The sequence below is a fragment of the Garra rufa genome, chromosome 2, assembly GCF_049309525.1.
Source record: "Garra rufa chromosome 2, GarRuf1.0, whole genome shotgun sequence".
NCBI lineage: Eukaryota > Metazoa > Chordata > Actinopteri > Cypriniformes > Cyprinidae > Garra > Garra rufa.
This window is the reverse complement of record NC_133362.1, coordinates 49044769-49061168: the sequence shown is the minus strand read 5'-3', so window position 1 is coordinate 49061168 and position 16400 is coordinate 49044769. Positions and strand designations below refer to the sequence as shown.

Genomic DNA, 16400 nt, shown 5'->3' with positions numbered 1-16400 from the left:
GGAGCAGGTGAATGCAGTGATTAGTGTAGTGGCTTGTGGGGAATGAAGTCCATGACGTGTAGTGCAAGAGGAGCGGCTTCCAGACGCTCTAACCACCTAATGAAACCGGAGGGTGGTGGAGCGGAGGTGGAACAGGGGGAGGGATGGAGGGCCAGGTCCATGTGGGGGTAATGGAGCTATGGACTGAGGCGGAGCCGACGGAGGGAGAAGCCATGGTGGAGGAAGGGTTGGCTCCTCCATGGGGCCGACCGACGGAGGTGGAGCCGGTGGAGCCCGAGGCAGAACCGGAGAGTCGATGGTCCTGGGCGACACAGAGGATCCGGAGGGCCAAGGCGGAACCCAAGGCTCTGGCGACCAAGGCGGAGATGGAGGTCCGGAGGTACGCAGCGGAGCCGGAGCGACAGAGGACCGAGGCTGTGCCCACGGGAGGGAGGAGGTCCACAGAGCCGGTAGGACGGAGTGACGAGGCGCAGCCGGAGGAGTAGAGTCCAGAGGCGAAGGTGGGGCGACGACTGACCAGGGCGGAGCCGGAGGGACGATGGAGCCCGGTGGAGCTGGTGGACCAACGGCCGACAGCGGAGACGAGGGAGCAGAGAGCCGGGGTGGAGCCGCAGGGTCGGAGGGCCGAGGCGGAGTCCAGGACTCTGAGGCTGGAGGCGATGGTGAGGGATCCTCCAGCCAGGGCACCGATGGAGACTGGCAATCCCACGGCAAGTCCTCTGCACCACAGGTGGGTTGAGGGTGAGCAGAGGGACTGTCAGGAGACAGAGGTGGTGGGACTGGAGCAGTAGGGAGGGTGGGTGGGAAACTCAACAGTCCATAAATGGCCTCCGTGGCCTGAACCGGGCAGACAGGAATCTCAGGACGACTGGACGGAACCAGTGGAGGCTCTGGAAGACTGGGCTGAACCAGCGGAGGCTCTGGAAGGCTGGCCGGAACCAGCGGAGGCTCTGGAAGGCTGGGCTGAACCAGCAGAGGCTCTGGAAGGCTGGCCGGAACCAGCAGAGGCTCTGGAAGGCTGGCCGGAACCAGCGGAGGCTCTGGAAGGCTGGGCTGAACCAGCGGAGGCTCTGGAAGGCTGGGCTGAACCAGCGGAGGCTCTGGAAGACTGGCCGGAACCAGCGGAGGCTCTGGAAGGCTGGGCTGAACCAGCAGAGGCTCTGAAAGGCTGGGCTGAACCAGCGGAGGCTCTGAAAGGCTGGGCTGAATCAGCGGAGGCTCTGGAAGGCTGGGCTGAACCAGCAGAGGCTCTGGAAGGCTGGCCGGAACCAGCGGAGGCTCTGGAAGACTGGGCTGAACCAGCGGAGGCTCTGGAAGACTGGCCGGAACCAGCGGAGGCTCTGGAAGACTGGCCGGAACCAGCGGAGGCTCTGGAAGGCAGGGCTGAACCAGCGGAGGCTCTGGAAGACTGGCCGGAACCAGCGGAGGCTCTGGAAGGCAGGGCTGAACCAGCGGAGGCTCTGGAAGACTGGCCGGAACCAGCGGAGGCTCTGGAAGGCTGGGCTGAACCAGCGGAGGCTCTGGAAGGCTGACCGGAACCAGCGGAGGCTCTGGAAGGCTGGGCTGAATCAGCGGAGGCTCTGGAAGGCTGGGCTGAACCAGCGGAGGCTCTGGAAGGCTGGGCTGAACCAGCGGAGGCTCTGGAAGACTGGGCTGAACCAGCGGAGGCTCTGGAAGGCTGGGCTGAACCAGCGGAGGCTCTGGAAGACTGGGCTGAACCAGCGGAGGCTCTGGAAGACTGGGCTGAACCAGCGGAGGCTCTGGAAGACTGGGCTGAACCAGCGGAGGCTCTGGAAGACTGGCCGGAACCAGCGGAGGCTCTGGAAGGCTGGCCTGAACCAGCGGAGGCTCTGGAAGACTGGGCTGAACCAGCGGAGGCTCTGGAAGACTGGGCTGAACCAGCGGAGGCTCTGGAAGGCTGGCCTGAACCAGCGGAGGCTCTGGAAGGCTGGGCTGAACCAGCGGAGACTCTGGAAGGCCGGGCGGGACCAGCGGAGACTCTGGAAGGCCGGGTGGGACCAGCGGAGACTCTGGAAGGCCGGGCGGAACCAGCGGGGACTCTGGAAGGCCGGGCGGGACCAGCGGAGACTCTGGAAGGCCGGGCGGGACCAGCGGAGACTCTGGAAGGCCGGGCGGAACCAGCGGAGACTCTGGGAGGCCGGGCGGCACCAGCGGAGACTCTGGGAAGGCGGCCATCTTGCGAACAGGCTCTGGAAGGGCGGCCATCTTGCGAACAGACTCTAGAAGGGAGGCCATCTTGCGTGAAGACTCTGGAAAGGCGGCCATCTTGTGAACTGACTCAGGAAGGGCGGCCATCTTGTGAACAGGCTCTGGAGTGGCAGCCATCTTGCGTAGTGGCTCTGAGCTGGAGTTTACTGTGGGAACATTGTTGTCCTCTTCTTTGATTCCCACAGTAAAAGGAGAGCCACTTAGTTGCAGAGCAATGTCCATGTAATATTGTAAAGTCCAGCCAGGTTCAAACATGGGCATGAGGGAAGCCAATGGCTCTAAGAGTCCTCCACGGAAGAAAATCATCAGGCATTGATCATCCATAGAAGACAGATTTGCCAATTCAATAAAGTCCATAGCATAATCCTCAATAGTCCGCTCACCCTGCTTGAGACGCATGATCTGTACTGTGGGGTTCGTGCTGGAACCGGATGACACCATACTAGTTGCTGGATCCTTGTAGCGGCGAAGTCTTCTGTCACAGGGACGGACTGAGACGAGCGGATCCATTCGCAGCATTTATTCAGGCAAACAAACACAAAGGGGCAGGCAGAAATCGTAGTCAAAACACAGGCAGAAGGTCGGGGCTGGCAGCGAGAATCAAACACGGGAGGGAGTCCAGGAATCAAAACACAGGAAATCAAACACGGAAAGAAACGCTCAGAAATGCAGCCGGGGCAATACAAGACTTTGCGAAGAAGCTGTGTGTGTGAGTGGCATATAAGCTGTCCGTGTGAATGAGCTGCAGGTGTGAGCAGTGATCAGTGCAGTGAGAAACAGGGAGCAGGTGAATGCAGTGATTAGTGCAGTGGCTTGTGGGGAATGAAGTCCATGATGTGTAGTGCAAGAGTTAATGACAGGACGACTCAATTCGTGACACTTATCTAGAGAAACCATCAGATATTTCCTAAAACAGGGTTTCTGAAGATATGAACAAGTGAAATCTAAGACTTTTTAAGACCTTTTTAATACCACCTTATATGAAATTTAAGACCTAAACATGTAATGGAAATATCCGTTATATTACATGCATCTATGTTATGTTTAATGGCTGTCATAAATTATATTTATTACTACGATATACAGTGAATTTTTCATATCAGCCGATACTATTCCACACAAATGTCCCCATAAAAGTACCACTTAGAGATATCTGGTGATGTAAACCATTTATTCTGAAGCAATATTTTCATCAGTGCTCTATTAGCTTTTATATCTTAAATCTGCATATTTGATTTACCTTTATAAAGGCCTTTTTTACTTTTGAAATGTATGCATCACCTTTGAAATTATTACAATTTATCAATAAATTCTATATGGCTGTTAGCAGTCAGATTACATAATTTGCAATACATTTATGAATATACAAATTAGAAATGTTGGGGATGCATATTTTTAAACATACTAAACTACCAGCAGGTGGCGGTAAGTCACTTCATGAGCGAGTTATTGAGTTATTTCAACTGATTCCAGCAAAAACGCTGAATCATTTAGTAGTAAAACGATGCTTGGAGAATGTGCTATACTTTTGCTGTGATCTTTGTTTGGAACTATTTTCGTTGGTGAAACAGAACAAAACAGTAAATATTTTGTCTAAAATGTAAGTAACTACTTGACTAACTACTGTTTATTAAAATAAAATTAATGTAACATTTGTAATCGTGAGAATATTCAGCAAAAAGCTCCCTTGGTGTATTACTGAACTATATCATGTTATAAATAAACTACACATTTTAGTGTGTTTCTTTCGAGTTTCTTTATGTGTGCCGTTACGCTCATTTGTTTTGAAGTCTCTCACAAAGAGACCAGAAACACTATCCATTATCAATTGCTGTTTACGTTGAATGTATTAAAATAGGAATCTTTCTTGCGTTTTGATGCTTCGCTGGTTATTTTTGTCACTTCAGTTTTAATTCACTTCAGTTCTTTGCACGTTCACTTTGTAAACACTGGGTCAGTACTTCTACAGCGATGTAGGACGATTTTGAAGTTGGAGGAGAAAATGAGAGTTTTTGAACATACCCTAACTGTCTTGAACCGGAATACACAGAGCTAGACACAGAGCTAGACAAGATAAACATTTGAGGTTAAAAAGTATATAAACTGCCAATTTTATTTTATAAATTAACTGATCGTTTCACTACATAAGACTCTTCTTCCTCAGCTGGGATCGTTTAGAGTCCTTTGAAGCTGCATTTAAACTGCATTTTGGAAGTTCAAACTCACAATCACCATAGAAGTCCACTATATGGAGAACATTGCTGAAAAGTTTACCTCAAAAAAACAATTTCTTTATGACTGAAGAAAGACAGACATTGATCACATCTTGGATGACAAGGGGTGAGTAAATTATCATGCACTTGTGTTCTGGAACTAAACTTGCCCTTTAATAAAAGCACATGTGCTGGTTTTATTAATGCCTCACAAACACTCACCCAGTCTAATGGTAATTTAACATTCTAAACTGTTGAGTTAATGGTTAATAATCAGATTTGAATGAGGACGATTGAAGGAGCATGTCTAAATAAACCCTGATGAGTGAGTTTGACTTACTGGCCCATGATTTCCTTCATCTGGCTCTTCAAGGTGAAGATGACCTGATCGATCTGTGTCTGCAGGACACACAGAACATGACCATCATACACACTCAAGAAAACACTACATGTCTTTTCACTTGGAAGACCATCCAATTCATTCATTAAATTGCATTTTCATCAGTCATAGGCGTCATGATTTTAGCAGGAAAACAGCAGCCATGAGCATTACCTGGTGTTTCTCATAGACTATTGGGCCGCTGAAAGCTCCAAGCAGACCTGCAGCACAACAGATAAAACACCACTCAATATAATTATGGCTCATGTGACCAGGAACAACCCATGACAACAAAGACTTAGGAAAGCATGAAAGTACAGAATAAGGTATAATCAACTCAGTGACCTTACCGAGAATGAGCAGCGTGAGTCCGTTAAACCAGGCCCCGATGTACGTGAGGACCCACAGAAACACTCCGAACTAGAGAACAAACACAACAACATCTCTGTGAACAAGTTGGACAGTATATTTTACAACAATAAAGAGTAAATCAATGTTTAGGATAGTATTACGATTGTCTAAGACAATACAATTTAATATATTTGAATATAGAATATGACGACATGTGACACTACCAAGAGGAAGCGTGCGAAACAGAAATAGAAGAGGGCTGAGCACTGAACCCTGGGGCACACCTTGAGACAGAGACATACATACAAACACACATACAAACTACTGTCTGTCTGTCACATATGACCTTTGCCAGGACGGGACGGTGATCAAGGAGGATTCAAGATGGGACAGCTAGACAACTGAGACTGAGACTGAATACAGGTGGAAAAGTAGAAAGTAGGGATGCACTGAATGTTAGGCAACCAAAATTATTCGGCCGAATAAGCAAAAAGGCAGAATAAATGATAGCAAACAATGATGTGACGTGATCAAATAGAGGCGTGCACTAATGCGGCAAACATGTGGTCAGTGTGGAAGCATTTAAAACTGTCCGAGAAAGACACACAAATCATTCCAAGCAGCGACAGCGAGAGACTGTTTAGAAGCGCATCGCATGTCTTCATGAGAAGAGAAAGGTTACTGTATGATGACTGAAATCACCAAATGGCCTTAAAGCATTAGTAAATAACACAAAAATATTAATAACAATCATTCCAACAGCTCTATTAATACATTTATTCTAACATTGTCCTTTGCTTAGCAAGGCTGCATTTATTTGTACATTAAAAACACGTGCCTTAAAAATGGACAAAGAATATTATTTTACTAACGTATTAATTTTAAGTTAGATTGTGTTTTGTTGGTAGGCTATAATGTCTATTAGAAATGTTAAAAATGTTCAGTGTTAAGTCGTTTTGTAATTGATTGATTTTTTTTTTTTTTTTTTTGAAAAGCAAGACAAAACAGTGAAAAGCACATTTTGGCTATTAAATTTATTCAATGGGGAAAAAAATTGGCAAAATACATGGGGAAAACCACAAAAAACTGTTCAGTAATCGGCCTTTGGTCTAGTGTTTAATTTTGTTCAGCTTTTTTTCTTTTATGGCTCTACATTAGTCTGACAGTTTATTTTTTATTTATGAAATGTACTTTTGATACCAACAGGGACAGTTCACCAAATAACTCCAAATTCCATCATTATTTACTAACCTACATGTTGTTCCTAACCTGCATGACTGACTTTTTTCAATGAAACACAAAAAAATTATATTTTGAGAAATGTTTTTTGTCAATTCAATGCAAGTCAGTGGGGTCTTATGTTGTTCAGACTACAACATTCTTCAAAACATGATCTTTTGACTTCCAGAGAAGAGGAGAAAGTCAGAAATGACATGAGGGGAAGTAAATGATGAATTATTGTGTCATTTTTAGTGAACTATTCTGTTAATAAAAGTATTTTTCCTCATGACCTACTTTAACTTCTACTCGAGTCAACTTAGATGTTTAGTTGAGGTTATGCATTTCTCATTTCCTACACAGAAGAACCGTTCAGACCTTGAGCGAGTCGACCAGGTCCTCCACCAGAAACAGATGCCGCAGCTCCTTCAGCACACAGTTGATCCAGCTCAGAACCACATCACTGTGTCTCTGCACCACATCTTTAGACAGAGTCACCTCCTGGTCCAGATAACGTCTGTGAAAATGAGTCACAAATCATCTGTTATTTAAGAAGAGCAACGACTCTAGCATGTTTATTATTGACTTGACCTACAGAGACACTCATAACGTAGTGCTTCTGCTCTGGACTCACTTGAATGGATGTCCCTCATCTGATTTCTGGATGGCCTGCAGGACTCCTCTGTATATCCTGAAGGAGATGGTGACGGAGAGCAGAGCCAGCGTGGAGTAGGACAGGACGCTGATGATGCTGCAGGTGAGGAGGGAGAGCAGGAGGAAGAGGCTGGAGCCGAACACCAGCCCGCTGGACTTGACATCCCTCCAGTACAGCAGCTCCAGCACTGAAACACAGCACACACACGTCAGCAGACCAGAACACCTCTGACCGCACTGAGAAACACCACTGGAGGCACGGGATGGACATCAGCAGACAATGACAGGAGTGACATGCACAAGCTGTGGATCATGATCACACTCACTTCTGATTCACAGACACCTGCTCATAGAGCAACCAGCAGATCATCTGACTGACGCCGCTCCATGATAAACTAACATCTCACCACTGACTGACTGACATTCTCTCTAAAACACAGCAGCACATCTCCAGTCACACACATCTGAGACACATTCAGGCATATTTTAGTCCCCCACAGTTTCTAAAGTAATGGTTCACCCAACACTAACTGTTCAAAGCTTTCTTTTCACAATGCTTTGGTATGCCCATTATAATGAATACAAATAATCATTGCATTTTTATTTTTTTTAGCATAAAATAATGTCTTATATCTATCTTAAATTAAGCATTTTGCCATGTTCCCGAGGCACTTAACTGAGTTTGTACTGTGCATAGTGTCTGTGGTTTTTGGTAATAGTGTAAGGTTTTATTTGTGTTCCTTTTTTGCAAAGAATATTTTTCTAAAAAACTGCAATTTTATAAAAACAGACTTTAAAGGGGCTATATGTAACTTTCTGAAATTTAAACTCATGACTGACACCTGTGGCCAAAACACGGAACTGCTCTTCCTTTCTGCTTGCTCTGGCAGCACGCGCTCGTGCACACTTCACTAGTCATCCGCTGCAAAGAAGTCAACTTTACGTTTACAGAGGTAAGAACAGTCAAATACATATGTTATTTGAGAAACTAAGTTTGTTTGCAATATATATGACTAGCGGTGGTGATCTGAAACGTTTAACATGAACGCGCTTGACGTCACATCCGCAGAAAATAGGAAAATTAGGATACAGGCTTACAGGTGCACCCACTGTGAGCTGACAAGGTGTCAGTATGCTCATCAGGAGATGTTGGAGTCATAAATGGTCAAACAAAAAGGCTATTGTTATGTTCATTTTGGGGAAAAAGTTACATATAGCCCCTTTAAAGATATGTCTCTTAGTCTGAACTCAACCCCGTCACACTAACCATTCTACGTCCATAATAATGCAGACTCTGCTCATATGTGACATTATTTACCAGAAATCACATCATTCAGGTCTCTTTAATGGTGCTGCAGAATATGGTTGGTAGTATCATACTTTTTATTCATATTTTTGAGGCATATTATAGTCAGGGAGGGTACTAATCAAGCTTAACAACTCAACCCTGTCACATAAAATAGGATGGAAAATTATTATTTTTCAATATTTTATTTTAATCCATAAGTAAACAGTGTACTTTTTTATTGCTGTCACATATGGTCTATTCTCCTACACTACATGAGGAGCAGTGGCCATTTTGAGTGAAAAACCTCAACCCCGTCACAAATATGTGACCCTGGACCACAAAACCAGTCTTAAGTAGCATGGGTATATTTGTAGCACTAGCCAACTATACAATGTATGGGTCAAAATTATTGATTTTTCTTTTATGCCAAAAACCATTAGGATGAAGTAAAGATCCTGTTCCGTGAAGATATTTTGTAAATTTCCTATTGTAAATATAAAAAACTTAATTTTTGATTAGTAATATGCATTGCTAAGAAGTTCATTTGGACAACTTAAAAGGCCATTTTCTCTTTTTTGTTTTGAATTTTTTGCACCCTCAGATTGCAGATTTTCAAATAGTTGTATCTCAGCCAAATATTGCTCTATCCTATCCTAAATCAATAGAAAGCTTATTTATTCAGCTTTCAGATGATGTTTAAATCTCAATTTAAAAAAACAAAAAAAACAAAGCAGCCACATTTGCAGCAGAAAGACAGTATTGAGCTGCAGATATGTTGACCCAGAAATACGGAGACAATATGAGAGAGAAACAAAACTAAAAATGAAAACTGAATGCAATGTAAACCTTCAAATGTGTTACAGACTTCAACTCCGTCACACCTCGTCACATTAATATTTATGGAAAAATACAGGGAAGACAATTAAGAATGAAAGCATTTCTTGCTGATTACTGTCTGACATGTTAAGGACTAAAACTATAAAATTGTGGTTTTAGTTAAACTTCTAAACCAAAATATTTTATATAAAAATAAAGAGACCATAGGCACACAATTTGTGTATTTTTAGCTTCAGTCCTGTAAAAATGTGAAAGATATGATAAATGTTACATCTGTTATCATTAAATTGTTATCAGGGACACATGAGCCGTAGCTGGATGTTTGTTTTAGAACAAATTCTGAGAAAAATTCCCATTTTGTCCATTACAGGGTTGAGGGGGGGGAAAAATCTCTCAAAAAATCTTCTCAAATCTGAAAAAAAAAAAAAACTGAAAATAATAAAAGGTCATTAATGACTGATGTGGGAAAATATGATTTTTGAAGGTTTGACATGTGCCTAATTATGTGTGGTATTTAGAAAATGAATCATATGTAGTTGAAAAAAATAAATACAAAGGGAAAAATTATCCAAAACCTTTTCAAGTCAAACTTCTCAGTTTTGTACACATTTTATCCTTCAGGCTTATGCCAAAATGTATTAAAGTAGGGGTTTTTCACCTCTAAACTCCATAGATGACAAAGCAAAAGATACATTCACAATGACTGTGCAAATTAATTAAAAAGAAAGTGGTCCAAAGGAGATTGCCTGGCCACACTAGTAGTTAGACAGTTAAAATGGAATTTAGTCATAACAGGAGACTGGATGTTCCTACCATTTCAAAGTTTACTTTGGTAACCATATTTGTACCAAAATAGCAATTAATATGCTATCAAATAATATGGGATCACTTTCAAACAGTGAAACTCTTCCAAAAAGCACCATGACATTACCACAGTTTCAGGCAGTGCATAGTTTCTGGACACTTTAACACCTCTGTCCACATAAATACCACAGTATTTGAATACAGTAATTATACTGTTTGATATCATCATCATTAACAGGGCTGCTTCATTCCAGCATCTCCTGCTATTTCAGACCAGTTTAAAGAAGCATTTAATGGAGTCTCTGGCCTCAGGCGTGTGCAGGACACACCATCACGCGTGTGAACCCTGACCACGCTGACCCCTTACACCGTAATCTCAGTGTGTTTGCGTGAGGAGCGTCACATCAGCCCACGAGAGCCCAGGAGACACACGTCTAACCGGAGACACGCGTGAAGGACTCCAGATCCGTGTTAAACCACACTGAGAAACACGACTGGAGCAAACACACGCACAGCAAGCGGCATTTCTGCTTCTAGGCCTCCTCGTTTTGCAAGAGATAGCAGCAAATCATTAAACAATGACTACTTTTCACCCACCGCACCCAGAACCTTTGGCCAGATTATCTGTGTGATACTGACACGCTCCCGGAGCAAAGGTCAGCTCCGTCACAGCAGCAGGTCCAGCTAAAGACACGCTAAACGCCATCATCTCAACCTGCAGCACCAGTCAAACACCACACATCCACAAACATCAACAGCACAATATTCAAGCGTCATGAATCTATAACGCACTACAGCGAGAGCTAGTGTGATAGAGAGTCTACCCTTGTGTTTCCAGTGCGCCGCGGGCCGCTCGATCGTCTCGTCCATGTCTGCCGTGTGGATGTGACTGGAGACCGCAGGCTATCAGAGACCAGAGGAAGACTAGCGCTTATAGCGGCCGGTGGAGCTGGAGGAGGAGGAAGAGGAAGAGGAGGAGGGGGAGTCGCGTCTCCTACACACCAGATAAACGCAGCGCTCAACTGACTGAAAGCGAAACACGGCTCCTCTCGGCCACCGCCTACACATACAGCCTTACAAATCTAACTCTAGAAACGTCTGAACGCAGACATTCCCATTCAACTACACTGCACTCTCACCACACCCCACTCCTGACAAACCAGGAATAAAGTCCAGCCTGATTCAGATAGACAAATGAGCCGCGGTAGTGCTCTGTAAACAGATCCAGCTCTTGACCTACAGCGCACCTGCTGCGTTGCTTCATCGCGGCTGAGAAATGTGCTGATCTGATCCTCCATACTCTGACTCTAACTAATGTTCACGTTCATTTATATCTGAGATAATCCTAATACTAATATGACAGCAAGTGGTCAATCATAAACCAATCATATTGTTATGGTGGGACACTGAAATCAAAGGGAAAGGTGATCATGCAAACGCAGTCGTAATGCAACATCATGCCGTGCCAAAGGTGAGATGCATGAGAGACACATGAACCATGAGGGGAATACATGACAAAACACAAATGATGAAGGCACACGAAACAGAAGACGATGGGTAAATGAGAAGGTCCGGTGAAGATGGCGGTCTTTGCTGAATTTACCTGCGGCTGTGTTCAGATCACACACGACCACTTCAGCTTCCTTCTTCTCAGCACCAGATGTATCCACTGGAGGATGGATTACGGGAGCTGGGGAAATTTCCTGCAAATCAGATTCCAGACCTGCTTTGCCCCTGACAGGAGAAGGTTCGTCTGACTGGGTGAGGAGATGGTAAGAACTTTGATTTTCTGCATCTTCGGTCGCAGGCGTTGGATCTTCCTCCTCCTCAGGCTCCAGTTTGGGAAATCTGTCTTCATCGTGCAGCATTTCTGATGCTTTAACGAATGCAAGGCTGTCCTGCATTTCCAGAAACTCTTCAGCGGCTCCTCGCGGCGGCCGCTCCACGAACTCGAACTCTTCAGACGAGACCTCCTGCTCCGACACCTCCTCGGCGGCGTCCAACTCCTCCCTCGCGACTCGTCCTTCCTCCTCCGCGCCGAAGCTCGACGCTTCCTGCGTGACCGCGTCCAGCACCGGGGAGAAGGAGTCTGCAGATGGACTCTCAGAATCGGACGGCTCTCGAGGGTTTCCGCCGGGGAAGCCGAGACACTCGAATCTCTCAGCCGTCTGAACAGAGGTCTGGCTGAACAGCTCAGCGCCGTCTTTGTCCTTCAGAGGGCTGTCGGTCTTCGGAGCCACGTCCGTCTCTTTCACGAGATCGAAAGCGGTGAAACTTTGCTCGTCGTTGTTTTCCACTTCCAGCTTGGTCATCTCCACCGCTTTGGCCTCCGTCTCCTCGGTCATCTCCTTCAGGAGTAGGATCTTGGAGTCGAATTCAAACGGTTTGTTGGCGGGGAACGGGGAATTTGGGGAATCGTCCACGCTTCTGTGAACCGGACTGAAATCGGGGCTTCCTTCCGACGAACCCGAGTCCACCTTGTCGGGGTTCAGCGGAGAAGATTTGAGAATATCTGGGAGACACGTCGGTCGGTCGTCGGACGTGGCGTTGACATCTGAGAAAAGGTCGGACGGAGCATACGACAGGGAAAGCGGCGCGTCGGCCTCCTGTCTGAGCTCCTCTGGCTGAGCGTGGCCTTCGTCGTATGCGTCCTGCACCAGGTCTGGAGACGGACTCTCAGACGCCTCCACAGATCTCCTGGCAGCGGTGGTTTCCTCGAGGTCGTCGCTCATGGGGGAAAACGCCTGGTACGGACTCTTTTTCATTTCGAACGTGAAGTCGTCGTCCGAGTGGCTCAGGACGTCCGGGTCGAACGCTGCCGAGTCCTTACGTCCCGACGAATCCATAGCGAGACTAGCGCTGGTCCGTGTAGCTACGGATGAAGAATCGCAGCGGTCTGCGGGATCAGAACGACACGTGAGCTGAGCTTCACCAGAGTCTGGGATACGGATGATCCTGTGAGGCTTCAAAAACTTCAAACTAAACTAAATCATGACTAATGAAGGTACGTGAAGATGAGATTGGGATTTCCAAGAGTTTAATCATGTTTCTAGACCATTTCTTCTTCAGTTAAAAGCGTCTACTTTTCTAAAATCTATTTGGACATACAGTGCCTTGCGAAATTATTCATACCCCTTCATTTTTTTCACATTTTGTTATGTTGCTGCCTTATGTTAAACTACTTTAAATTACTTTTTGCCCACATCAATCTACACTCCCTACACCATAATGGCAAAGCAAAAAATAGGTTTTTAACATTTGTGCAAATTTATTAAAAATAAAAAACTGAAAAGATCCCATTGCATAAGTATTAATTGCCGTATTTCTGGCAAATTCATTTGAATGAGCCTGATTTAGAAAGACACACACCTCTCAGAAAAGGTCTAACAGCTGAAAATGCAGATCAGAGCAAAAACCAAGATAACTGCCTGTAGAGCTCAGTGACAGACTTGCGTTAAGGCGATGATCTAGAGAAGAGTTCAGAAACAAATCTGCTGCATTGAAGGTTGACAGAAGCATTCTCCATAATGGAAGACGATTGGAACAACTAGGACTCTAGAAAATGTCTGCCAGCCCCCATCCAAGCTGACAGAGATGGAGAGGAGAAAAGGTGAGGCAAAGAATGGCAGATAATTGCCAAATGCAGATGTGCAAAGATGGTCACATCAGACCCAAAAAGACTTGAGGCTGTAAAGGTGCTTCAACTATGGACTGAGTTAAGGGTATGAATACTTATGCAATCTACTTATTTCAGTGTTTTTTTAATAAATTTGTAAAATTTGCAAATCTGGTGTCATTATTATGGTGTATGGAGTGTAAATTGATGTGGGGAAAAACTAATTTAATGCTGCAACAAAACAAAATGTGAAAAAAAAGAATACTTTTGCAAGGCACTGTATCTGCTCTGAAAGAATGAAACACGATGACATTAACTGAGTCTTGCTGTAAAGATTAACTGATGCAAAGCATCACAGACTTAAAGGAGACTTCTTTTGCTATAAAGGAAAGTCAGAAGGAAGGCAGAACAATCCACCATCGAACACTTGAGCAGACAAAGAGCAAAAAGGCACAAATCAAGACTAACATCATCAATCATCTTCTGCAGCAAGACTGACTCTGCATTAGGGCTGTCAGTAGTACCAGTGCTTGTGTTGACCACAATTACACAAAAGTGCAGTTTTCCCATGCTATCAGCAGTACTGATTCAATTTGGTACATGGGTGCTTTAATCACCAGTTGTAGTTTAGTGAAGACTTGTGAATGTCAGGAAGGTGGCGCTGATTCATTTTATTATACGATCAATCTAATAAGCAGAGTTTAAAATGATGGAATGTGTTTAACAGCATTTCAGTTTTTATAGTGGTATTAATATAACTGAGAATCAACAAACTTCACTGGTACTGGTTTTGAGTCCTGGCATCATGACAACCCCAGTGCAGATCAGGGAAAATCAAGCTTATCTGTCACTGATTAGGTCACTTCAGCTGTTAACTTACGAGACATCACATCTACATCACGCAGCACTGGTCAAACGTCACCCTGAAATGCAAGCAGTAATCAAACGGCAACATGACAGAGATGAAAACAACACCGGCACACCATTAAAGACGAAGACGTACCTGATGCAAACTGAAGGAGGACAGGAGCAACGGCAGGAGCAGCAGGAGGTTCAGGTTCATCTGAAAAACAAAGAGTGGAATTACACACAAGACTGATTTGAACCCTAGTCAGACTGTAAGAGTTTTACAGGAGATCATTTACAGTTTTACAGCGGCTGCTCAGCTCTGGGTCAGACAATGAGTCAGAGTCAGACAACACTCGCTCCGTAAACATTCAAGACTAACATGACAAACACAGGCGTCATGGGCTACGACCAGATGTTTTTTGTTGTAGACATTAAAAACATACAATGTCAAAAATTGTTAATTAAAATGGTGACAATGGCACAACATGTAATTCTGTTAATAATCTATACAGAATAAAATCAGCCGCTGTACTGTGAGTCACGTCATGTCAAAGGTTACCCAACCACACCTGAATAACTACACTGACAATCCTGAAGAAGATGAAGAGAACGACATCGAGCACAAAACCAGTCTTAAGTAGTATGAGTATATTTGTAGCAATAGCCAAAAGTACATTGTATGGGTCAAAATGTATCTTTTATGCCAAAAATCATTAGGATATTAAGTACATTTTGTAAATTTCCTACTGTAAACATATCAAACTTGATTTCTGATTAGTAATATGCATTGCTAAGAACTTCATTTGGACAACTTTAAAGGCGATTTTCTCAGTATTTAGATTTTTTTGCATCCTCAGATTGCAGATTTTCCAATAGTTGGATCTCAGTCAGATATTGTCCTATCCTAACAAACCATACATCAGTGGAATTTCAGTGGGATTTCAGATGAAAAAATGGACCCTTATGACTGGTTTTGTGGTCCAGGGTCACATATTCTCATATAAGTCCAGTGCGTTTGGAAGGACAGCGACTTTACAGCAAGTGAGTCTTATTTCGCAAACTTCACAAAACAAGCATCAGCTGATTTAAAAAAAATAACTAATCACACAGAATTCTGTAGTCAATTGCGTCTAACATTACAATTTGTAATCAATAAATATAACTTTATCAACATAAGGACAGTAATTAGGGTGTAGTGAGTCGATGCAAATATTAAAAGCCTAAATATGTTTTAATATATATATATTATTTTTATGAAGTAAGTCATTAAATACCATCCTTCCACAGATGAACAGTTCCTGACAGTGAGAGCAAACAGCAGGAGTTTGTTCATCTGTAACACACCTCATCTGATGAACCTGGAGCTGATCTCCTCATGTGTCGTGTCATTTATTATTATAACACTTCAATAATTCCACACACAGCTGCTAATCTCTCAGCATGAGAAAACGTCATTAACTCAATGAACATACTGAAACAGAAAGCTTTTTTATTTTTAAATATTTCCCCTGCACTTCAGAAACACACACACAGTGTATGATCCACATGACAGGATTTTCTCTGCAGCAGGAAGAGTGTGGTCTCAGGATTAAATGTGAACGATGCAAAATAACGCACTCACTCATACGTCATTATATAAATAATAGCTCATTTTGCTGAAATACAAGATATGTGATAGAGTTTTGACGGTGTATGTATTCTGGTGTATGTTTAGGGTGTTGTGCAGTCATTGTGGTCGCACTGGTTTATGTGAATCAGACTCATATTCGTCTGTATTACAGCGCTGCCTGTCAGCATTAAACACTGGTAACCTGTGCTGTGCAGGAGGATGAGGATACACTGTGATGAAGCTGTGGATTTTTACAGACAGTGAAGATGAAGATGGGAAATTACCTTTTTTTGGTGCAAAAAAATAATAATATACAGTATATAAAATTTTATTGACTGTGGGAAACGTACTGA

General features: G+C 44.0%; 1 protein-coding gene across 5 annotated transcripts in view; it reads right to left on the bottom strand.

Moving 5' to 3' along the window:
* rtn4b (reticulon 4b) overlaps positions 1 to 16400 on the bottom strand; it is a 31606-nt gene that overhangs the window by 1587 nt on the left and 13619 nt on the right. For 3 of the 5 annotated variants that reach the window (XM_073834351.1, XM_073834352.1, XM_073834353.1), the window contains 7 exons: positions 14593 to 14652; positions 11577 to 12869; positions 7025 to 7232; positions 6769 to 6907; positions 5172 to 5241; positions 4996 to 5042; positions 4783 to 4841 (listed from right to left, as the gene is read on the bottom strand). In XM_073834351.1, coding sequence (XP_073690452.1) covers positions 4783 to 4841; positions 4996 to 5042; positions 5172 to 5241; positions 6769 to 6907; positions 7025 to 7232; positions 11577 to 12869; positions 14593 to 14652 — 1876 coding nt within the window. Of the gene's footprint in view, positions 1 to 4782; positions 4842 to 4995; positions 5043 to 5171; positions 5242 to 6768; positions 6908 to 7024; positions 7233 to 10797; positions 11101 to 11576; positions 12870 to 14592; positions 14653 to 16400 lie in introns of those variants that run through there. The other 2 variants (XM_073834354.1, XM_073834355.1) reach the window with 2 other exon arrangements.